The sequence below is a fragment of the Corvus hawaiiensis genome, chromosome 1 (assembly GCF_020740725.1).
Source record: "Corvus hawaiiensis isolate bCorHaw1 chromosome 1, bCorHaw1.pri.cur, whole genome shotgun sequence".
NCBI lineage: Eukaryota > Metazoa > Chordata > Aves > Passeriformes > Corvidae > Corvus > Corvus hawaiiensis.
This window is the reverse complement of record NC_063213.1, coordinates 33,369,100-33,394,222: the sequence shown is the minus strand read 5'-3', so window position 1 is coordinate 33,394,222 and position 25,123 is coordinate 33,369,100. Positions and strand designations below refer to the sequence as shown.

The following is a 25,123-nucleotide window of genomic DNA, read 5'->3' as shown; positions in this document are numbered from 1 at the left end:
CCAAGGCAGTAAATACCCTGGTCTTCCACTTCCTCCCATAGGACACTCAGTGCAGCTCATGTTTTTGTGGAACCTGAGAGAAGCAGGACCAGCAGCTCCCCAACAGTCTGATTTCAAAGTGTAGACCTATGTCCCAGAAGGATGTACTTCAGTCTCTGGGAGGATGCTGTGATATTTCAGCAAACAAACAGCAACCCACTTCCTCTACAGAAGAGAAAATTTATTTTCTTAATCTAACCAATCCCAGGAAATGTGGCTCCTGTGAACTGGAATGGATGGCAAGACTTGGATAGACCTGGCACCTACATGTCACTTTGTACACACCGTATTTTGTTAATGGAACACATAACAGTATTTAGAGCCTTCATTCTATCCTAAATTACGAATTAATGAATTAATGTAGTTAATCCTTCAGCAGATGGATACAACCATATACACAGTAACTTCCAAAAGAGGGAGACTTTTTGTTTCTTGGTTTTAGGTCAAGATGTTTTAACTCTGTGACATTTTGCAACTCCACTTGCAATTTGGTAGGAACTCAGGGTCATGAATTTACATTAGTTGGAGAAAACTAGTTAGACTTTCCTGTTACTGCAGCTTGTTGATGACACAGACTGTACACCTAAGAAATTGTGTCATAAGCATGCATATGGAAGGAGAGGTGGTGGAAGTCAAACTTCAACCTCCTAGAAATTGACAGAGATTTTTATGCTTCTTTTGCTGTGTCAGGGAATAGCTTTGCATCAGACTGAGATTAAAAATTGAAATAATTTCAAGAATTGTGCCTTTGCTTTGCCCTAGAGTTGGTTTAGTAATTTGTTTACAAGAATCTTGTATCTTACCATTTCTAGTCTGTGTAGATTTATAGGTAATTTTTAAGACATTTAAGAAGATTTATTTATATCCACAATAATTTGTATGACCTGGTGTTAAAATGTATGTGAGCTCTGTAGAGCTCACATGCAATGTGAGAATTGCACATGCAGTTCTTAGGACACCACTTCAGACTGTCACTAGGGCCACTTTCTAAAGCCTTTCCATAGCAGTGATATTGCAGAAAATAGGCTTTGAGATCTAGATCTAAAGTTGAAAAATCTGGCACATACAAGACAGTGTAAATACCTGCTGTTTTGAACTGAAGCCCAAGATCTCCCTATTCTGAATTTTATCCAATACTTTCTAAATAGTAATTTTAAAAATCCCAATCTAGACAATAGATCAGACTGCAAGGGATGTGGGAAGCTCTGGCTTGTCTGCCTGATTGATGTGCTGATTGCTTTTATGCTGAGAACTGTATTGCTACTTTGTACATTTCCTAAAAATCTTCTTCCTCCTGTGACCCTTCCAGGGAACTCTCACTGTGCATGACATGGCTGTTTCAGGGGCCCTGAAATACTGTGTAGGGGTGAAGTTATTTCCAGAGGCTGTCCACCACATGCTGCACCATCATTCTTACAAGAACTGGAGTGTCTTTCATCTGATTTGGGAGAGAACACCTTTCCAGATTAAATTTCCAGATTAAACCCACACTTTAAGCACAGTATCCTCTCCCTTTTGTACCTGAAGTCTACTTGCATGGCACATCAGGGACTGTAATCTGATTGTAAGCTCAAGGTATGGGTTTTCAGGGCATGCGATTCTAGAGGCATTTTGGAGATGCTTGCATAGTACGTGTTGCTGACCTGGTTTATGTTTCCAGTACATGTTTGGGAGGTAGTGAAAGTCTTTATTATCACAGAGTAGTTAATAAGTCAGACAGAGCTCCTGGAGGCCACCAAGTGTATGCAAGCCAATACACCATCCAGTTCACGTAGGAAGCCCTATACACATCAGCCAATGTGGTGTAATGAAACGAGTCCTGGAATGCCTTAATAATTTTTTAATTCCAGAATAGTAATACTCATTGTTATCTGAATCTTAAATCATATGTCTATCTCTTTATTGATATATGTCTATTTATTGCCTTTATGCCTTTGCTGTCACAGAAATGATAATATTTCATAATATGTTCATGGTGACTGTAGTTACTTGCACTGGGGTAGAGTAGTTGAAGACAAACAGTCACACAGTTGTGTGTTTATTTGGCTTTTTTTGCCACTGGCATGGGGCAGACTTGCTCAATAGTGACCCTGTTGAACTTTCAAAATTTTTTTTTCATGCTGGTGGCGTAAAATCTTTCTTCATAGCTGGAGACAACCTTGAGCATATGTCTTAGTTCTTACAACAACCCTGCTGAGTCTACAGTGTGTGTCTGACCTTGCTCTTAATATCTGGAATATGTATTCCAGAGTTGAGAGAAATGTTATTTTGGTATTTCCTTTTATTATTATTTTTTTTCTGTAAGGATAGGCTCACTGGTAGCAAATGAAACCTTTTACACTTCTTCTAGAATGAAAGTTAAAAATAAATGTCTACAATCCACTGAATCCTAATGCCAGCCAGCACTTAGACAAAATATTCTGCAAAATCAATGGAAATTATACTTCTTTTAGAGGATGAGCAGTCTTTCAAGTACAAGGTGAACATAGGGCAAAACTAAGGAGGAATCTTTTTTAGATGATTTATAGCTTCACTAAAGCACAGAGATGAAACTTGAAAGTGAAATAGAAAATGAGATGCCCACAAGAAGCTTGGTTCTTGATAATACTTGTGTTAATCTTTAACCTTAAATAACAAGTATGTAAAATATTATTAAGTTTAGACATGCTCATTATCAGTAGCAAACAAATTGGGAATGTAGAAATCTCTGTCCTACTGGGATTTCATGAGTGCTTTAAAAATCTGCTAAAGACAAGCTGTTGGTGGTGGTCACTTTCTTGCCTTCATGATAGATGAAGCCCAAGGTTCTTGGGGATTAATTACAGAACCTGCAGGCATTTTTCTCTCCATCTGTCGCAGCACACAGGCTGCACACATGCTGTGCACCAGGCATGTGGGTAGCTTACCTAGAAACTGTACTCTGTCCTTCATCCAGTGTGTCCAGCAGTCGGTCATAGCCTAGATGGGTGTGTCTCTCAACTCTGCCAAGTTACTTGTGTCCTTATTGAACAGCAAAATATCATAATCGAGGCAGGAGCTGAGCCGAAGTGAATGCATAACTAGATGGACCAGCTCCATGCTTTCATTTAAAGAAGGATTCGTTATCTCTCTTTCTCAAAGATGGACCTCTTGTGGGAGCATTAGAAAGTGCTATTTCATCTCCCCCTCTCTTCTGTCTCTTGAGAAAGCTGCTGAGACAAGACAAAACCTCAGTCCACACCACCTGCTGAACTGATGCTTCGAAGCCTTTTGGTTTATCTTGCAGATATGAGGTGGCAGCAGGAGTTACAGTGTTTTTATTTGTCTGCAAGGTGGAAAGTGAATCTTTTCTTTGTAGACATTAGATCTCTTACAAAATCTGTTACCTCCAGAAGACTGTGCGCTGCAGCAGCCTCCTCTGGTTAAAGTTCTTGTTAACTGTTGCTCAAGGATTTATTTGACTAGCTCTTGAATAGCTTTTCGCACAGGAAGCAGATGTCACTTGTGCTTTATTGGTCTCTGCTGGCTTCCAATTCAGGTTTTACTGAACAACTGGAGGGTGTTGCTTCTGACCTGGAGCATTCTAGCTACATGGGAGATATCATACATGGAAATGTGAACTAAAAGCTGTAGATGTAATTGAGAGGTGGAAGAGGCAAGATGTTCACTGTGCAGTTCCCACCCTAGCTTAGGTCATCCAAAGCCAATCTTCTTCCTCTCCAGAGTTATTTTTTCCATTGATTTTGGGTTTTTTTGTTGAACTTTTGTTGCACTCATTTTTTTTTCCTACACAGCTCTATTCCATGCAATTTAAAGCACTGGCTGCACTAGCTGCTTTGAAAACGGGTATTCTGAATGCTTTGTGAGTCTTGAATTATGATGGCTGAGGCTTTTAAGAAAATAGAAATATTGTGTGTGTTTTGACATTCAATGAGTGCCCAATGAATTTTCTCTCTAAGTTCTGTAGGGCAGGTAGAATTATTCTTAATTTAAATGGTACAGGTTGATTTGTTTCAGACTGTTTTGAACTTGCACTAGCATGACATTCAAGCCTTGGAGAGCCTATCTGGGAGAGCAGCAAGTTAGAAAATAGTTTGGGTGTTAAAAAGCAGCATTCCAGCTGGAAGCAGGGGTAGCAGTGAGGTGAACAGACGGGTGGAACTAGTCTTAGTTTGTGCAGAGGGGCCAGTACAAAAAGTAAAGAAGGAGCTATAAACAAAAGGCCAAAATGAGAAAATATTTTACGTTGTCCATGGCATTTTGTATTTAAAAAATACCTATGCAAGAGGCTGCAAAGGAAACATCTCAATAGTGTGCTAAGCCTGAGCTTTGATTCAATCTATCAGAGAAGCAAAACTCCATGACAGTTCTGCAGAGCCACAGGTTATGTGAGTATGAAATGCAGCAGCAAGATTGCAAGAAAGGACCTGTTCTCACCATGTATTGGAGTATTGCTTTATCGTTACAGAATCACAGAATAGTTTGGGTTGAAAGGGACGTTAAAGATTATCTAGGTACAATCGCCCATCCCCCAGCTATGTGCAGGGATACCTTTCACTAGACCAGGTTGCTCAGTGCCCCATCCAACCTGGCCTTGAACACTCTCAGGAATGGGGTACCCACCACTTCTCCTGGCAACCTGTTCTGGTGTCTCGCCACCCTCACAATAAAGAATTTCTTCCTAATACCCAATCTAAGCCTACTCTCAGTTTAAAGCCATTTCTCCTTCTCCTGTTGCTAGATGCTCTTGTAAAGTCTCTCTCCATCTTTCTTGTAGGCTCCCTTCTGGTACTTGAAGGGTGCAATTAGGTCACCTCAAATTCTTCTCTTTTCCAGGCTGAACAGTCCAAGTTCCCTCAGCCTTTCCTCATTTTCTTCCATGGATATATTCCTGATCCTGTCACCAGTCTGGCTGAGACATCCATGCCCTGCTTTCCCTTTTGCTGAATTGTCACCGAAGTTTGAACTTTGGCTTCTTGTAGCCTTTTTCCCTGGGGTGAATGACGGCACTACTTCAGAGAGCCCTTGTTTTTTTCTTTCATTCTGCACCTGTGTCTCTTCTCACAGAGCTATTCCCTAAGCATACTAAGGAACATCACTAAAGAATTAATTTAGTTTTGTCAAGTTTCTGGTCTGACCCTTAATTTAGAGCAGTCATTTCTGTCTACAATAAGCTCTGTGTTTCTGCATGCTGCAGTGAAAGAATTACGAGCAGTCCTCAGCCATGTGCATTCAGGATGCTTTGGTAGCCCCATGGGACAGGCAGACTTCAGTGCCTGAAAACTTATTATAGAACGGGGGTACAGTCAGTATGTTATTTTCTGTGCAACAGTGGGTCTGCCTATATGTAAAAGCTTTTACATGATTCACTGAGGCCATTAGGAGTGGAGTGGTATACCATCATTTCAGGCACAGAGCCCTTCGAAATGAACGGCTTTTTCCATCTTTTTCCAGAGAGCCCTGAAAGCCATTCAGCATGTAGGTTGGAGGAGACTGTTCATAAGCCTTCAATCACAGCATCAGGAACACAAGGCTTGTTGCTGGGATGAGCCTGCAGCTCTGAGTGATAAATAAGGCAAGACAGCTAGATCAGCTAGATCAAAAGTACTGACTTTCCTTGCTGAGATAAAGGTGGACTGATTTTTAAAATTTGGCAACCTGGACCACTCATAAGCGTATGGAGCACACGTTGGTAGAGGGTCTAGAGCTAAACACAGTATTCTGAAGGCATGATGAAATGATTAGGCAACAGAGTGGAATGAGAAATAAGATCACTTTTGACTGACTCACTCTTAGACATATTTTCTGTGCTTTTGTCTTTGTTTCTGGTATTCATTGATATACCAGGATACATCCAGTCTAGTTCCCTTTCCCTTTCCCTTTCTCTTTCCCCTTCCCCTTCCCTCCCCTTTCCCTTTTCTTCTCCTTTTTTTTTCTCCTCACTCATTCTCAACATTTCATATACCCACTTGGTTTTCCGTCCTCTGAAGAAAGCAGACCTTCTGGGTTTGCATAGTTGGCTTTGGAGGCTAACAAGAATGTGCTTTCTTAAGTGATTTCGGCTTATTTGGCTTCTGAGTTCACAGACATAGTGGAAGAACACCTGCTCTCATCTTGCTTCAGCACTTAATCCCTGTCCCAGACAAGCCTAGAAGGGCACGACACAGGAGATGAAGAATAATACAAAAAATTGCTCAATAAATTTTTGGAACATCCGGAAAGGTTCATGGATAATGATTTTATTTTCCCTGGTTTTATCATATCCACACCAAGAAATAAGATAGAAAGACACTGTTTCTTCAATTATTCCATTCATTGTTTGAGAGATTGAAAAAAATACAGATAATCCAAGGTCTCTGCAAGCAATATAGAAAGTCTTGAAGTACAGTTGTACATGTCCTGTACACCAGATGCAAGCAGAGATTTCTGTTGGCAAATGCTGCTTTGGCTAATGCTTTTCAAGACCTTGTTGCCTGTGTGTGTCTATTGTGTGTGTGTGTGTGCACACATTTATACTTGATATTTTGCTTTAATTTTTTTTTCTAATGGAGCCTATTTTCCTTCAGGGTGGCAGGACACAGTGTATCCAAGAAGTTTGCCCCATTCTCTCATGTCCCCAGCACCTCAGTCTCATTCCTGCTGGACAGTGTTGCCCCAAATGCTTAGGTGAGTGGTTTCTTCCCCGAGGAATTTTGTAATTAATACAATATGTTTGTGCATAACATCTTTTAGACCAGTATTTCACAATACTGGTAAATTCCAGGAGGTGAAAGAGACTACTGCTCAGCATTTATAATCCACAGATTTTGAACACGTACTCAGGGTCAGTGTTAGGGTTGTGATGGGTGGTACTAAGCAAGCGGCTGCAGAAGAGCATTTGAATATAGACCAGTTGCCTTGCTTAGGAGGACAAATACAGAGATGCTTCCCACCTTCATTATATATTTTACAAAGGAGGTTGAGGGGGGAGGAAATGTTCCTTTGGAGTTTGCCACAAGAAAAAGGCCTCACCTGCTCATATCATTACTTGAGTGAGCATTTGCATTCTTGATTTTGAGGAAATGCAGGTCAGAGGTAACTTCTGAACTTACATTGCATTTTTAGAAACTATTGTCAGAGAGGCCACAGATCTAGGAGTCCATCTCATGATTGCCTTCTTAAGGTGGAATCACACTGTCATCCACGAATATTTTCAATGACATCTTTCCAAAACATTTTAAAGTTGTAAGTCATAGGCCTCCAAGAAGGGCTAGTTTGTCCAGGTCATGACAAGTAAGGCAGTGACAAAAATAAGGCACTGCCTTGTTTTGCCCTTACTGTGTCCACAGATCCCACAGTTTAACATTCCATCTATTTCGTAAACAAAGAGCACTTACATCCTACCAAGTAAATTAACTTTAGTTTGGTCTATGGGGTTATAACTAGGTTTGGAAAAATTTCAGAGCCAATTACTCCCAGTTCTTCAATGGAAACTTTTTGTAATTTTGACTATATTTGCATCTGAAATCTCTTTCCAGGTCTAGGTTATAGAGAAGTCTGGCCTTGGAGGCAGCAAAGCCATATAGAATTCTAGGTTCTCATAATACTTAACATTTTTGATTGCATGAAACAAACCTGAATTTATTTATTTGCTAATAGAGAGGTGCTACAGATAAATGTCTGCCTGGAACATTTAACCACAGTGCCAGAGAGTAATGCAGTAGAGGAATGAAATGGAGAGGAGAACAGTCCAAATGCTGAGCTTCTGTTTTGGCTGAGGACATTTTTCCTTTCCTTCTGTAAACTCCCATTGTCATCTCCTCCCCATGCTTTTCCTGACTGAACTTTCCCCTCTGTGAACTAGACATTCAAAATGCAGCTTTAATTTTTGACTGCTTCAAGGGGATCTTTCTATAAATGCTTTTTCCCCTTCTTAGAATGTAAACAAATTCACTAATAATAATTAATTTCATTTTATGTGGTTTTTACTCGAAAGCATTTCATATACCTGTGAATAGATTATGTCTATTTACAGGGAACTGTTAAAAGTTTTGGAGGGGAGGTAAAGCCAAGGGATGAGTAATGCACTGCATGGCAGTTGGGAAAGAGAAAAGTTTCCAGGGATGCTGAGGCATAGTTTTTAAAGTATCATGTGGAAGACCTCCCTGCAATTGAATTCCTGATACTCTGTGTACATAGCTTAGAAGAATGCTGTGGACTCTACTGGGACTTGAATTATTACCTTAACTAGTGGTTATGAGCCAGCAAAGACAACCATTAAGTGAATATCTTCATCACCACATCTTTTAAAGTGGTGCCTCCTTTGACAGTGGTTTTTAACCAACTATTTGAACTGGGTTGGCCACCCGGAATTGCACTGAGTAGTTTGCAAGGCATGGCAAGAGGGTGTGGGAGAGAGCTGGACCTTTGTTCACTTGCTGACACAAGCTATGTGATTGAAGTCCTGGCCCCACAGAGAGCAGTAGAAGCGTTGTTGCAGGCAGGACTCTGGCGTGGCTTTGCCCCTAAGAGGTGCATGGATGTAGAGCAGTTCCTTTTATGGCTACTGAGCATCCTCAACTGATTCCTTATGTCAGTCCTGCAAGAGAAGTTAAATCTTTTGAGAAAGATGCACATCCAGTGAAAGGAAGGCTGGCTACACAAGCACAGGTGAATTCCAAGTATATAGTTTGCAGGAGAGGGAGGTTTAAATTGTATCTAACTGAGAAAGAGTAATTATTTCTTAACTTTTGGTAAACATTCAATTTGTAAAAACTGAAGGCAAATCCAATGGATTTTGCTGTGTACTTATCCTTTTATTCACTTACATCTCAGAGAAAAATGGAACCTTTTTCTTTTAAGATGCTCTACATTTATAAGAATTATTGAAAAAGGAAGGAATTAGAGTGTGCCAAGACCTGATGGTTTGAAAGCTAAAATATTGGCCAATACTTAGTACTTCCAGTATGTACTTAGAGTGGGCATTCCATACCTTGGATTTGATGCCTATTAAACATTTAGATCTCAGAAATTATGAGGTAGGAGAGTGACAGTCACTCATAAAAAAACTTATTAGTTGGCTGCCTCCAAAAGTAAAACAGGGCAATTCAAAATTAGGAAGGTAAGTATAGTGTTTTTGTGAAGAGCTCATGTGTTTGCATTATAATGGTCACTTGTTTAAAATAACTTACTGGGAAAGAAGCTGAGGCATAAGAGAAGCTTACAGGAGTGCAAGCTGCATTGTAACTTGGGTCTGAAAGTGCTTGCAGGATTGCGCGACTCAGGAAGGATTTGATTTTGGTGCTGCCTTCCCTGTGTAGTGCCCCAAATCCGTGCCTCACTCCCAGTAAACCCAAATATTTTGCAGATTATGGAAACTAAATATCTTGTGTTGCCTTCATTCTGTTCATAAACAATGCAAATTCCTGTATATCTTGCAGCCTTGTGTGAACACATGGTACACCAAGCTATCTTAATGAGACTGGACTACACCTATGTTTTTTTTTGGATCAGTGTTACTGAGTTGATTTAGCTTGGCTGCTGTGAATCCCTGAGGCAGATATGCTAAAAGAAGTTAAGACTGCTTTATTTGATAAGTTATTGCTTTAAGTTAAAGACTGTTTAAACTAGTTTAAGTGTACCTACCTTAAGAGTTTGCAGTGCTTACTTTTTATTCCTTTAGCTGCAGTGTGCACTTTATGAAGAGAGGGAGAAGAAAGATTTTTCCTATATAAACATATCATAAATTATTTATATTCCCTCCCACAGTAGAATTTGTAGAGATGAATGTGTACTAAAAGAATAGTGAACTGTTAAAGTACATATTTTTTCACACTGAAGTGGAAACACATAGCAAATGATACATTGCATGTGAATTTGGTCTGGTGACAATAAGCCCTACTATTTTTGTTGACAATGTGGTATATTTTCAACCACATTTTGTTTCTATTAATGTTTATTTATATATTCAGGACAGAGGAAAGTGTTTGACCTCCCATTTGGAAGCTGTCTCTTTCACAGCAACGTGTATGATAATGGTTCCTCATTTATGTATGACAACTGCACAGTGTGTACATGCAAGGTAAGTCCATAGTGCTTTGATACTGTGTGCTGATGGTTGTCTGGCTTAGCAGTAATTTGTAGGGCTGTGGAATTGTAAGCCTAATACTGCTCTTTGGCATCTTATGTGGTCTCAAAGAATCTGATCTGAAGAGCACTTGCAGTTGTGCTAGGAAAGTTTAAAAAGTTACTGACTGCCTCAGCTGAGACATAATGCCTGACCTTGTATGATGCAAAATAAAGTTGCTCAGATTATGTGGTCCTTTTTAAGACTGTGTTAGAATGGAAGAGGAGTTTCTAAATGATGAATTACTGCATCTCTGCTGAAGGTCAGTGATTTTTATTTATTTCCCTAACATGACTGAAACCACTTGCACATTTTTACCAAGGCAAAAAAATAAAAGTGCCACCAAATCAGTGAGATTTCTCAGGACAACAGAAGTACAAGCTGGGCTTTAGCTTCATAGACTGTGAAAGATTCCCTTTATCTATAAATAGTATTTATTTTCTCTGAGCTGACCTATTCAAAGCAGTTGGGCTGTGTCTTGGGTGGATGCAATGACTGAGCAAACAGAAGTATGTAAGGACACACAGGAACAAACATCTTGGTGATGATTTTGTGCTTTCCTTTCACCCTTGTACCTAGGATTCAACAGTGATATGTAAGAAGAGGTGCTTACTTCCTGGTGAATGCAATAAAAACAAAGACCACTGCTGCAAGGAGTGTGTCTCATATATCTCTCCTGAGGACATGAAAGTGTGCAAGTTTGGCAGTAAGATCTTCCAGGTAAGGTTTCAGGTGTGGCTCAAGAGTAGGTGCCATTGTAACAGCCAAAATGGCATGAGTTTGCTGTAAATTAGTATTGTAGCTTGTTTTTAGCAGAATCCTCACCATCCTGGTCCACAATGGAACATTTGCCATCTGTTTTTATTTTTTTTCCTGAGTTTGTATAAATTCTGCTGATAGTCACCATTAAAGATTAGTTCCTCCTTGAATGTTACATTTTGTCTTCCCCTCCATATGTAGATGTTCAAGCTGCTGTTTCATGATGATGCATTTTTAGTAAGAGATACTGATACTCTCCTTTTCCAAACAAACATTGATACTCATGGAGGAGATATTCTGAATGGTATGTAGGCTTTATTGGCTGAGCGAAAGAGTCTTTTCCATAACTGAGCCAACAGGAGCTTTGTGAGGTTCATTTTGGCGGAAAGTTACTTGGTTTACTACATTTCACATCTCTGCTAAGGACAGCACCCTTGACATCTTATACTGGGACAGCCATGTAATAACTGTTACCTACTGCACTCTCACCCAATGTATTCAAGACACAAGGGATTCCCTGCAGAACACTTCTGCTGTTCCTCAGACCCCGTTTGTTTTTCCAAGTGGTGCAGCTTTTTTTCACACTGTGTCAGAAAAAGATTCTGTCACCTCATGGGCCATCTGTGAATTAAGAGACCCTTGAATCAGATCAAATGTTAAGTCCTTTGTGAATACTTGGTTTGCTCAGCCAGAATTGCTTCCCATTTATTCCATCTTTTGTGTACATAGCAGAAGTGTTTATTCTGGAAATTACATGTGAACCTACTGTATGCTGAGACTATGCTCCATCTGATTGGCACTTTCACACTGGCGCCATTGTGCTTCAGGAACAAATGCCTACTTCTTAGGCACCCAACTAAAATATTCTGGTTCTTGTGAAGATTTTATTATATTACTTGTATTATATGGAGTGTGAAAAAATAACGAGACAGTACATCCATTTCTGGCCTTGTGTGCAAAAAAGTAAATTCGGTGTTGCTCGGTTGAAGTCAATGGTCTAACACAGGTAGAATGGGCACAGCAAATGTGTTTTTACACTCCTGTGCAAACCAGCTGTAAGACAAAAATTCAGGGCAGCTGCATGCAGTCAGCTGTGATGTATTCTGGTACCTTGGCAGATGCCCGGTGAGTGGTCATTAGAGACCAAGAACATCAGAAACACCAGGCAGTAGAAACATGCCCTAGAAACAAAAAGTAGGAGACAGACAGCCTTTGATGAAGCAAGCTGAGCTGAATAAGTCAGACTCCTTGGCATTTCAGATATAGTCTGTTTCTGTTTCTGGTCAGAACATCATGTTGAGGTGGGCACATAATTATTCACAGCTGTCTGGTTGAACTGCCTGTTCCTGTCAGGTCTATCCTCACCCTTCCTTCCCAGCAGCCCTGTAAACAGAAAACATGCACAGTTTGGCTCTAAGCAGACTAGCACAAGGCTGTAAGTGGGTGAGACAGAATGTTTTAGGAACCACACTTGGCAAATGCAACACCATGTGAAAAGGAGCCAGGGCAGTTCCACAAGCAATTCATCCCAAGTGGACAAGACGACGAGGCATATTATGCTCTGCACTTCATATTTTCAGAGCTATACATAGGCTGTCTTACCTGCTCTGCTTTTGAGAGATTCAGCACTGTATCTCTTCTAAATATTTTCAGATGTTTAGCAGATCAAATATCCGGGAAAGTGCTGTAGCAATCTAAATTAGAATTCATTATTTGACCATTCCTGCCCTAAGTTGAAATGATGCTACATATGGGAATAAATTCACTATATGCTGACGTCTTAATCAAATATTTTCATGTGCAACAGCTTTAAGATGTCACTCAACCCAGTGAATCAGGTTTTTCTAATTATGTGAACTTAAATGAAAATTTGTGGTAGGTGTGATCACAAATCAGATGCTTATTGGAGATAAAACAATGCAAATAATCAGGACACTGTTGAAAAATGCAAATGTGATTTGGTTAGCTTTGGAAAAATGAATTTCTTACCAAAAAGGCCAAAGGGAAGAAAACCTGGCTGAATTTGATCTCTGTCTTGAATCCAACTGGCCATGGACAGACACCTCAAAATAATTTAGACTAAACAATGACACAAAGCCAACAGGAAAATTCATCCTTTCTTGTGCAATGACACATTGCTGAAATAGCTTCTTGTTGCCACCCTAGCTGATACTATATCATGTTCCCTCTTGCAGGATGGAGAGATGTGGTCCTCTGTGAACTGCACCATCTGTGCTTGTGTGAAAGGCAAGACAGAGTGTCGCAAGAAGCAATGCATTCCAATCAGCAGCTGTCCTCATGTGAGTTTTTTAACAGAACCAAGCTTTCTTCTCTTTTCTGCTCCACCATTATCTTTGCCAGTGTTTCTTGGAAGTGTGTGCGTGACAGTGGGGCATGCTGTTTGGAAGGAAGGGATGGCATGTTAATTTAGGTTGGCATTCCTCAAATGTGCTACTGTTATCCTGAATATGGTCTTCCTGCCTCTGTCCTTGCTCTGAAGACTCTGCTCCTCCTCTCCTTCTTTCTCTGTCCCAAGTATCTGCATTGGAACAATTCTTTTTTGGCTTTTATTTAATAGTTTTTTAGAGTGGTGAGGTGACTATGTTAATATTTCAGTAGCGTGGATATTGTTAGGGCAAGCCACAGGAGGTTGTTGTACTTGCATTTCCCAGTGCATATGAGGCTTAATACTTGGTTGAAAATTTAAATTAGACAGATCAAAGAAAATTAGTTCAACCAAGCCATGCTCCTTTCTCTAAGGTTGTGGGCTGGCTATTTTTTATTTGAAAATCTGGAGTGAACCAAAGAGTGGTGTAATTGTAACTTAAAGGTGTCAAAAATTGAAACCTCGAGCTAAAATCATCCTTTGTTTCTTGGATTTCTGACACTGACAAATTGTTTTTGTCTTATGGCTCAAATTTTCACAAGATGGAGCTCTAAATAGCACCTCATGTAGGAGCAGACCTTTGAGCAAAACTGCAGAAGAGAGAGCCAAGTTGTTAGCATTACACTTTCTCAGTGTTTCCTTCTCGACCTTGGAAGCCAGTGGGGAAAATGTGAGTCACAGACACCTAGATATAAAATTTTTAAATGACAAACTCTTTGTAAAATTTTATACATGTAAACTTTTGACAGAAATGGTGGTAGAATAGAGAGCTTGCACCTTGGCACTCCCCGTTCTGGTGTGACAGTGGGCTTCAAGATCCTCAGAAGAGGGAACATCCTTTTCCTGTCACTCTGGCACTCACTGGAGAGGGCAGTTCTCATCTTAATGGGCCTCACACAAGATGCTGCATACACATCAGGAAGTGTGAACAAATGGAGCTGTTCTTCTGGGAATGTTATATTGCTCATGGCAGTCAGGTTTGCTACCTTCATGTCATTCACAGTATAAGTAGGAAGTGACACCTTGGGTTCTTCAGGTCTCTTCAAATTCTTTGTTGGCCAAGAACCTTGCACACGCTGCATCGTATTTATATTTTCCTTGTGCTGATGCATTTTAAATGTTTAGGGTACTTCTGAGATCAAGCAGCTAATATAACTTAATAGAGATCTTCGGTGAAGTACATTGCTTCAGCTGTATCCATGCACAAATTTGAGCATTGAGATGACCAGTTGAACTGGATTCTAAAATGAAAATAGCGGTGGGTAAAAATTCACCGCTGACAGTGCTGCAGTGTATAAGTGAGACTGACGGACAAACTCATTCAGTGCTGCTACAGAACCTGCTCCAAGGTTAATGTGAAGTCCTAAACTGCCCTTAACCTCTGAGGTGAGTCCTCAAACAAACTGATTCCTTAGGGTTGGAAAGACCAGCCTTGTTACCCTGCAGCACCATTCCCCCCAGTATATAAGCAGTCAGCCAGCTCCCCACCTTAAAATGCAAGCTGCAAGCAAACCCACCCTCCTCCATGGGTACACAATTACATTTCTGCTCTTCCAAGCTAAATTTGAAGGCCAAATAGGAGAAAGAATGTAAACTCTAGATTAAGAGTTATTTTCCTACTCCAAGTGGGTACCAAGTAGTTTTAAAGCAAATAATATATGCTAATTGATTTGAATCTTTTACTTTTCATCTCTGCTCCACTATCTTTGATGAGACTTTCTGTCACAAATCTATAAACATCAATTAAACACACCACATTATTTCAGATAAAGATATATTAGTGGTTCTGATACTGACAATCTGAATATCGTGCATAGAGTTATGCTGCTGTCTCTGCAAACTGTAGATGTGTGCACTCCATTCCTTTTCTCTCTTCACAATATTTTTGACAGTAAGCAGTCTTCACTGACTGTTGAAGACTGCTGTGGAATAAAATGTGGTTTAGTGTCCGTTAGGTGTCAGGCAACATAAAGTTATCTCATTAAACCTGTATTATTATACAGACAACTGAGTGTGAAAGGATTGAAGATTCACAAAGAATTTAGAATATTATTCCTTGACTTAAATGCTTTACCATGCAGTCTTAATACTCTTTGCATGATATTGTGGGTGGGTTTTTTTGGTTATGGAATCTTATTTTATTTATCATCATAACTTTTGGCCAATTATTTCTTGAAAGTATGGGTTTCAAAGTGGTAATTCTGCAGAAATTTCCAATACTGCACAACCATTTGTATTATTCAATCTATTGGTTACAGGCTGACTTATTTTTTAAGACTGTTTCTGCTATTTCTTTAATTTTCTTCATAGAGCTACACACAAATTTCTGTTTCTTTTGTTCTTTCCTTTTTGGAGCATTTAGTCCCGTATCAGTAATTACAGGAAATGTCTTTCTTAGATTCTTTTCATCTGCTGTGGAGGCAACACATTTTTCAAATTCAGTCCCTCCTGTCACATTTATATTAAGATTGGTCCTCCTTGGTGTTCTAGTGAGCCTTGTGGCTTGTGGTTTCTGTTTTTTACTTTCTGACCACTGACTCCACACAGATATTCCCTCTTTCAAGATACCTGGTGTCAGCTTGCAAGGTGCAGTAGATACTGGCCCTCATTCAGCAAAGCTGTTAAGCATGTGTCCAGTTCTGCTGAAGTTAGTAGGCCCTCCATGTGTACTTAAACTTCAACACATGCTTAAATACTTTATAGAAAGTGAACAATCTCAACATTTGGCAAGACTGAGTTTCAGAGATCCTTTAGACTTCTTCTTATTGAATTTGCTATTTACTTGCCCTAGCTCTGCTCTACTCTGTTCCTTGCCTTGTGCTATTACCTTTCTGATTACCCATCCTTGTAAATTTTCACTTTGCCCTCTCTCCTTATGCCTTTGCATTCCTCACTAACATCTTAAGTCTGTGGTAATGATCAGTGGTTATGAACATGTCTCTTTTTGTACTGCTAGGAGAGAGCTTGGTGAATTTTACAGCACATAACCTTTTCTGAGCTCCAAGGCTGTGCAAAAGTTAATAGAATTAAATTCACGGCAGGTGAAGACATTTGCAGAGTTCGATTCTGTGGGTAAATTTTGAACCCGTGAACTTCAAGTGAGCTGAAAATTTATTCAGAACATGTCCTCCCATCTCTAGCACAGACTGCATATAATGTTATACACATCTGTTATTATTACAAACAAAAAGTTGCTGTTTTTACTCTAGTGCCAAATGAGGCACAAAAAAACAACAGCTGTTGCTATTGCACAACCAAACAATCCCCTTCCCCCCAGCAATTAGTCTTGCCTTAAAAAAAAATAGAAAATAAAAACCTCAGACACAAAATTGAAAACCCCATAAAAAGGAAGAAAAATCCCAGAAAATAAATAGACTCAAATGTGGTCTGCTTATAAATATTCATAGAGAAAAATGGGATCACATCACTTAGCCCACTCCTAAGGGAACCCTCAATGCTAACGAACTCTTGCAGCACATGTTAGCAATAATGGGTTTCCTGATTCTACAAGACAAAAACAGGATCTTGGGCCAACATGGTGGCTCAAATAACCAGCCTCAGAAGGCTGCCTTGGAGATTCCAATTTCACTTGAATTCTTGCCACTTCCAGCTTGGCTGATGATTTCAACTCTTTTATTGAAACACAGAGGTAAGGCTGTGCAGTGCAGTGTGTGGCATTCCGCTGCATGTCTCCATTCCTACAAATATGTGTTGCCAAGCTCCCTATTTCTGTGTGGTTTTAAGGGTTCCTTCTTTAAGGGGTTTTGTTCTAGCAGGTGCTTGGTAGGCCTCCCCATTGTAGCCTGGTCCTCAGCTATTCTTTTTGCCCAGGGACCTGGGAGTCACGAAAACATTTAAGTGCTGTTCACTCTGCCAGTGCAACTCTGATCCAGCCCTTTTCTTAAGTCCAGATGTGTCTCAAGTCTGTTCACATGCAGTTGCATATTCAAAGACAAGATTACACTAAACTGAGCCCTGTGGATGATGTGCCCAAATGGATTCATGACCAAGGATTCATTCACGCCATCTGTGTACATCAAGCAAGAGCAGGATGGAACATGCTCCACTCCAGTTTGCTAGCAAATACTTGGAGTTCATGTCTCCCCATGCACATCGTCAAAACTTGGCAGCACTGTAGGCAGAAAGCAAGGCAGACAGCAGTAGGACTGCCTGTGCTCACTTCCCCACTCTTTGCATAGACCTGTCACCAATTTGTTGTCTATTTTCACAGGCTTTCTATACTGTTTAGTGGGCAGGATAGCACAGCTCCATTTGCTCGCTCTTGCTGTCCTCACCTACTTGGTGGGGAACAGGAGCAGTAGTCACACAGCGGGGACTTCCTATGTGTTCAGCTGCTGTTGGAGCAAAGGGTCAGTGCTGGGGAGCAGCACAGCTCCATATACATCTTCTTTCCCTTTGTGGGAATATGGGTGAACTCCAGTATCACTGTAAGTTCTGTTGTAACCACCACCAGTTCTTGCTTGGAAAAACACATTGTTCAGTCTGAAATTTTCCAGGCTTATCTGCTAGCTTAAATTTAGGTAATTTAAGAAAAGCAGATAAAGGACCTCTTAAGCTGATGAAGACTGAAAAGGAACATGAGTGTACATACACAGAGGCATGCCTTCTGCTCCTAGTCAGCCTTGTATAAGACAGAACCAGAAATACATGAACCAACCTTCCTTCCTTCCTGCCTGCCAGCCTTCCTGCCTTCCTGCCTGCCTGCCTGCCTTCTGTTTTGGGAGGAGTGTGGGGGTGGAGCAGGTTGCATCTGCACAGGGAATGCATAGGAGATGTATCTATTTTGGGAAGGTGGGGGAAAAGGTAATGAAGTGATCTTGTTAACTCAGTGGCTAGTCTGCTTTAGCTATCTGCGCATGTGAATCCAAAATTCTCTCACACTCTAAAGAGAAAAGTGGTAACAGAACTCTTTTAGTATTTAATTTCTTATAAGACCACCCGGAAGCTTGTTGAATAGTTCTGTTTTTAGCACCTGATATTTGAAGTTGTAACCAGGCCACTGAGTTCAAACACAACTTGAACTATTTTCAAAAGCTTATCCAGTCTTACAACATGACAGAGTCATTGCTCCAAGAATTCTTTCATTAAATCAGCCTGTCTTTCTCTCAATTAGGGTAAAATCCTGAACAGAAAAGGATGCTGTCCGATTTGCACTGAAAGTAAGTTCTTTCTTCACATTCTTTAAATTCTTTTTTATTTTTTCTGAGAAAATAAGTATATAGAAGTATACTTCCTTTTCTGCCTTCTTTTTAGAGGCAGCTAAAGGGCAGGTGATTATTTTTGGCCATGGATTTTGCCTCCTATAAATCTGTAAATTTAAAATAAAATGCTGGGTTGTTTGTTTTTCTTTTATTTTTCAAAATGACACTATTTTTGTCAAATCTGAGGTGCATTTTGAAAGATATAGTTGCGCTGTGAAATTTGTAGGCAATAAAACAAGAAAATTAATAAAGTTGTAACTTTTAGGACTTGGGTACCTTTTACACCTGTAACTAACAGTCCAGCTACGTGCATATATAATCACACCTTTGCAGATGATTTGTGAGAGTTAAAAATAGGTGTGCAGAAATCTGAGACACAGTCTGGGGCAGCAGTGCAAAGTAGAATAGACAACTATCCTTCTTTGTTTATGATGTTTAGTTCAACCCTTACCTTCTTTTCCCTTTACTCCTCATTTCAGAAATGATCATTAAATTACAATATCATCCTCCTAGTCAGCAAAGTACTTACACAAACACTTATCTTTAAGCTTGCTCTATTTAAGTCAACAAGGAGACCTGAAGTTAACAGGATACCATTATGTATGTCCTTCAGTATGTATTTAAGTGTTTTATCAAATAGGGACAGACTGCTAAAATGGGGTTTTATGATCTGTAAGAAGGCTTTTGAAAGAAGAAAGTGTTCCTATTCTTTTGTCTAAAACCAAATGGTTTTGCTGTTCAACTCAGTTCTGGGTTCTCTTGAATTGCACAAATCCCATATGCTAAATACCTGTTTTTTCACTCTGCGGCTCAATTATTTTGAAATGTGTAACTTGGGATAAAATAAATCTAGCTTTTGATAATCTTCATTATCAAAATGAAAGTAAGTACAAGCGACAACCTCAGAAACACTTGAAATGATACTGAGCAGAGGAAGAAAGGAAAGAGGATTCAACTGACTAGCAGTTGGTTTCATGTTAGCTCAGTTTCAAGGGAGAAGAAATTTTCATAGAGCTTTGTTCAGATATGACATACCATTAGTGTCATGAATTTATCAATCTCTATCTCACCTCTTTTCTTATGTTTCCATCTCATGAACCTTTCTCATGTGTTCTTCCTGTGCTCTTCTCTAACATGAGAGAGGAGTAAAATAGTGAGGCCAGCCATTCCCTCAAAGCACAGGAGACTCTGCTGTAAGACGTTTAAAAGAAGACAGCACAGTGACTCCTTCAGAAATGCTGCCAGAGAGTGATGACTTGTGGTAATTGTTTCATGGGAGAAGGAGGCAAAAAAATAAAGTTCTTCAAAGTTAAAATAACTCATCTAGGAACCAGGTCACCTAAAAACTCAAAACTTCTTGATGATACAAGAAGGGAATGATCATGACTACAAACATGTGAAATGAAGGTCAGATCATTGTTGCTTGTCCTCCTGCCACGCAGGTCTGTAAAGAACCTGGCTCCATTTTCCCAGTGACCTCCAGGTACTGGCAGACTGCTATTATTTCTCCCCAAAGGATAAACAACCTTGTTCCCTTATGGGAAGGGACCGAGGGTCTTAAGGGTCCTACCTGCATTGCACTGCCTGTACTTGAGCCGAAGAGGCTCGTTGTCCTGTCTCACAGTCCCGTGCTCCACCAGTGCAGTGAAACAGAGGGATCCTTTTCTTACAGAGTTGTCTCACCATGGACCCATTTAGTATTTGGAGAAGAGCTGATTCCAAACTTTTTTGATTAACAGGGCATTCTTGGCTTTTACAGATAATGTAATCAAGGAGCTTAAATACCCAGTGTCATACAGCAGTGGTGGCTACCACTAGCTGTTTTAACGTTGGTATTTTAACATTTGCCATTTGCAAAGAATTAATTCCACCTTTGCACCAGAAGTGCTGTAAATCTTGTCACGACTATCATCCAATAGTAATTGGAAACTTTGCTAATTCAGCCAGTTTCTGGTAAGATGTACACGCAGCCCCTTCCCTCACCCACTCACTCATGTTGATCCTGATCCTCTGTCCACATATTATCACACCAAACCTTTCTGGTGCTCCAGCAGATATTAATTTTCCAAATTAAAAACAACATAGGGAGGTACAAGAACATACTGTACACAGGAGAGCTTTGAGTACCGTTTAAGTGCAGCCAATTTCTATGAAGTGGGTCAAAACCAGTCAAGTTGTGAAAGGATACACTTTAAACTGAAAAAAAAGAAAATAATCAAAGGGTTATTTTCAAAGCAGTTTGTTGCAAAGAGAAAAAGTACCTCGTCTCCTAAAGGGCTGGAGAGTCTCTTTTGTCTACTGTTGCTAAAGTTAACTATAGTTAGTTTTGGCATGTTGCTTTTTAAGCTCCATGGCTGGTGTACAGTTATCACTAATTAAACACAGTGGTCATAGCAGTGGAAAATTCAACAGTTTAGTTTATGCTGCTGTAAAAAATGTAATGAAATGTACTCTTTTGGGCTTGATTTAGAAAAATCACCACTGACGTCAATTCATAAATTAGTAATCCTATGTTAGACCAAGGTCATTTTCATATTAAAACTAAAAAACCTAAACCGGAGTTCAAATAAAACTAACAGACTGCTCTCAACTTCAGACAAAGATCGGAACTTGCAGTGGAAATTAGATCTTTGTACTTGACAAAGGAGAATTCATAGGCCTTGCTGAAATTACCATCCACAGGATGAAAACCTCCTACTAAAACCATGTAGATATACTTTAATCATTATCAATAATCCTAGAACAATCTTACACTGGTCATTGTGAGATTTTGTGGATGAAGTTTTTTCAAAGTGGACTGCAATCATCTAGGCTTACCTGTACAGTAATCTTGCAGTAAAGGCTGCTTTTGGGACAAAAAAATTTTGTTAATTACAAATCATTCTGCAGCTTTTTAAATTGACAAAATGATCAACAGAGCTAAACCAAATTCAGGGGCATTTGGACCCACCTTAGGAATAAAAGGTTGGTGCTTGCACTTGGTCCTGCATCCTTTTTATGTGTTTTTGTAGAATTACTGAAAAAAGCACTGACTTTCAAATAAAAGAAAAAAAAGGAAAAGAAACAAAGTGAGGTTATGCATTGTAGGTATCTGTGAGAGCAGGAAGTGGGACTGAAGGACCACATAGATCCGTGTTTTTTCTGTTATTTGTTTTCCATGAAGAAATACATCAACAAAAAGACTGCAATTGTTTATTCATACTGGAATACTGTTCATGATTTACCTCCCATTTCAGCTGTGATGGTCTACTGTATAAATATGTATTTGGACAAATTGGAATAGCTATTTTATTTATGAAATAGACCATAAAGACTCCTGTGGAGTTTTTGACACCACACCTTGTAATGTGTATTATATCAAGCTGCACTATGCAGAAGTTATGAGGAAAGTCCTCTATGGCTATACATTTTTTACGGAAAACCTAATGAAATTCTATTATGCGTGTTCTATAGCTAGTTTTTAAAAGTTAATAAGGTGTTCTTTTTGATTTAGGGCTTAATTCAGCATATGGGCTAATTATATTCAAAGTTTCATTTTATTTTTAAAAAGCTGAGATATTTTTGAATTATAGATGTGCAACCAGAACACCCTTCACTGGTAAACTTGTGTTTTTTCCTCCCTCTCCTTACTTAGAAAGTATCCAAACCAATTTTAGTTATAATTTAAAGTATATTTTTCTTGGCCACTGTTAACTACCTACAAACCCAGCAGAGTGTGACCAGACATCTGGACATCTTGGACTTCAATTGACTGCTCTGATCTCCTGAAAAAACAAAACAAGCTATTCCATGAGCACCAGAGCTAACAGAGCCTGGTTTCCTATGGATTTGTGTCCCATTTCCTTTATATCCCAACAAATAATAAACCCAGCTAGAGACAATATATCCTGTGGCTGGTCTGGAGCTACAAGTGTGCTAATTGCCCAGCCAATATGCTCGTACTCTCAGCTGGTCAGGATGTGTGTGCTGACTGTCTGTCTGGCCTCCACCACGCAGTATATATATTTTGCCTTTCTAAAAAGGCTAAATACTGTCTGGGGGAATGGAGGCACTGGGTAGAAGGCAGAAAGGTACTTTTTGGCAACCACCTTGTTTAATAAGTGGTTCTTACCTGTGCTCAGCATACTACTTACTAGAAATGAGTGGTCTTTCAGACTTTTATCCCTCCACATTGGCCAAACAGCTTGTGATTTTTTTTTTCTTTATGAGACTATGTTAAAACTTAGGAAATGCTAATGTGTTCTTTTCCATGCAGTTGCTTTTTTAGCTTCCTTTTTTGTACAGCTACATGTGTTTTCAAAAACATTTCCTTTTCTAATGAAAGTCACTATTTCATCTGAATTGGGAGCATGATTCGAAAAGTCAAGGAAAACATGCTAATAGTTCTATAGTATTCACTTTTAGCACCTAAATACTATTATTAGTTTGCAAGTAAGCTGTAGAGCCTTAGGTGGGAGCTGAGCAAACTACATTAATCACATATGTAGTTTAATATTTTAGTCAAATGTAAAAGTGTGAAGTCTGTATTTAGTTGCTTAAAAAACAAATGTGAAAACTGCCAAGCTTCCAAAGGTTTTATGAATGCCAGAAGGTTTGAATATTGATTTGGGAGAAACATGCAGGATTTCCAAAAGAAGTTTAGTGGTGGTTGCATCCAGCTCTCAATGACGTTTAATCAAAGTTGAGTGCCTGAGGTGTTTTGTAAATCACAGCCTCCTGAACATAGCTCTGGGGCCCTCCTTTGAAAAATCAGTGTTTTTCAAGGATAGAGGGAATGGGTAAATTTGTGTTCATGCGCATGTCTAGATGAGCAAAAGAAGACACCAAAGATTATGAGTGCCAGGTTCAAAACAAGGAAGTGGCAATGATTCTTCATTTCCTTTGCCCAAGGATGTTGTAGATGTCCAAAACATTGTTGGACTGGAAAAATTCACAGAAAATATTTCCATCAAAGGTTACTAAATTAAAAGAAACCATGTCTAGCTCAAAAAGTCCCTCATCTGAAAGTAGTTGGAGGTTGGGAGAATCTCAGGGGGAAGTATTGTATAGAATTGCCCTTTTCTAGCTCTACCTTAGACAGCTGATAAAAGGAGTGTTGGCAATAAGCTGGGAACAATTTACTGTAGGGAAAAAAGGGAAAGATTTACACCTGTGGTGCTATGCCTTGTTATCATAAACTAGCAAAATTCATACTCCAGGGTTGGGGAACATAACTTTGGTGATGCAGCAGCACCTCTTCATCTGTTATGTCCCAACAGAAAAGCAAGTCACACACAATCCTAACTAGAGATCAGTGCTTCCAATAGATTTCAAAAACTGCTAAGTAGAAAGACTGCTTTGTTTCAGAAGGGAAAAAGAAAAGAAAAAAGAGAAAAAAAAGAAGAAAAAAGGAAAAAGTGAAAGAAAACCATAAAATATCATGTGATTGAAACTCTCCCAAAAGGACATAAACGACAACCCAAAAGCTAAAAATGGCAGGAATTCTTTTCATGTTGACTGTCTTTTGCAGTCTTGTTACACCCGGTATTTAAGGTTTATTTCTAGGCCGACCAGTTTTTCTTACTCTCAGTGCCTGAGTTATCACACACACTCTTACAGGGTGTGGATTTATTTTTAAACCCCACAATTTTAGCAAACCTTTCAAGAATGTTTTACACAGTGGTATCAGAGAATCAATTATTCAGCCTGTTTTTAGGTGGATTTTCCCTCCTCCATTTCCTTGGTTATTAAAGAAAACAGCGAAATTTGGATCAGACCTTTAGCTATCCAGTCCAAAATACATTTTTAGCTGCATGGCATCAAGTTGACATATGACGTGACACGATGTAACATAACATAAAACAACATTACTCTGCATAACGCATTAGAAATTAAAAACAAATATTTCCTTTGGATCCCATTGGTACTATCAATTTTACTTGCACATCTCTAAATTATGTTTGCTCCTCTCATGTCTTGCCTCTTAGTCACTTGCTTAGGTGAAGAATCAGCCTCCCCCTCCCAACAGGTTGGTTAAAAACATGTACAACGTGTTCTTGGCCTTAGAAATACAGAGAAAAATCAGATCTTTCCTCTGGGATCTTCACTGATGTTTGGCTGATTTTGGTTTTTTTGTTGGTAATTTCCTTGTTTTCATGAAAGTTGTCATTAAACTTAAGGAAAAATTAAAGCTGGAAAAGCTGAAGTACAATCTGAGCTGTAATAACATGTATCTTAATACTCATCATGCAGATACTTAGATATATACATAAGGAAACCAGAAACATGTTAGTGTGATTTAGTAACAGCTAAGGTCAGATGGTCTTCATACAAAATCTATAGATTATTTTTCCTATTGGTAAAAATTACATTGGTAATTAAAAGCCATATGATTCCTGCCAATTTATGGAGAATCAATTCATATAATGAACTTTGGAAAGCAGTTATTAACATCCTCACTGGTATCAGTGAGGAAAACTCACAGAAGTGCACATTTTTAAAAGCACTCTCTTGCCTAAATGTCTTGATTTTCAGGCTCCGCGTCAAGTCTGTCAGGCCTGTTTTCCAGAGATGCTGATCAAATATGGGTCATTTTGACTTCTGATGGAGCTGTCAACATGATGTCCTTGAGAAATTGAAACTTTTTGTCCCTAG

General features: G+C 39.3%; 1 protein-coding gene across 8 annotated transcripts in view; it reads left to right on the top strand.

Moving 5' to 3' along the window:
- Window positions 1-25,123, top strand: part of BMPER (BMP binding endothelial regulator) — a 151,020-nt gene that overhangs the window by 71,682 nt on the left and 54,215 nt on the right. For 7 of the 8 annotated variants that reach the window (XM_048299252.1, XM_048299260.1, XM_048299224.1 and 4 more), the window contains exons 7-11: window positions 6,585-6,684; window positions 9,969-10,078; window positions 10,703-10,843; window positions 13,078-13,182; window positions 18,403-18,448. In XM_048299252.1, the coding sequence (XP_048155209.1) occupies window positions 6,585-6,684; window positions 9,969-10,078; window positions 10,703-10,843; window positions 13,078-13,182; window positions 18,403-18,448 (502 nt within the window). The remainder of the gene's footprint in view (window positions 1-6,584; window positions 6,685-9,968; window positions 10,079-10,702; window positions 10,844-13,077; window positions 13,183-18,402; window positions 18,449-25,123) is intronic. The other variant, XM_048299243.1, reaches the window with a different exon arrangement.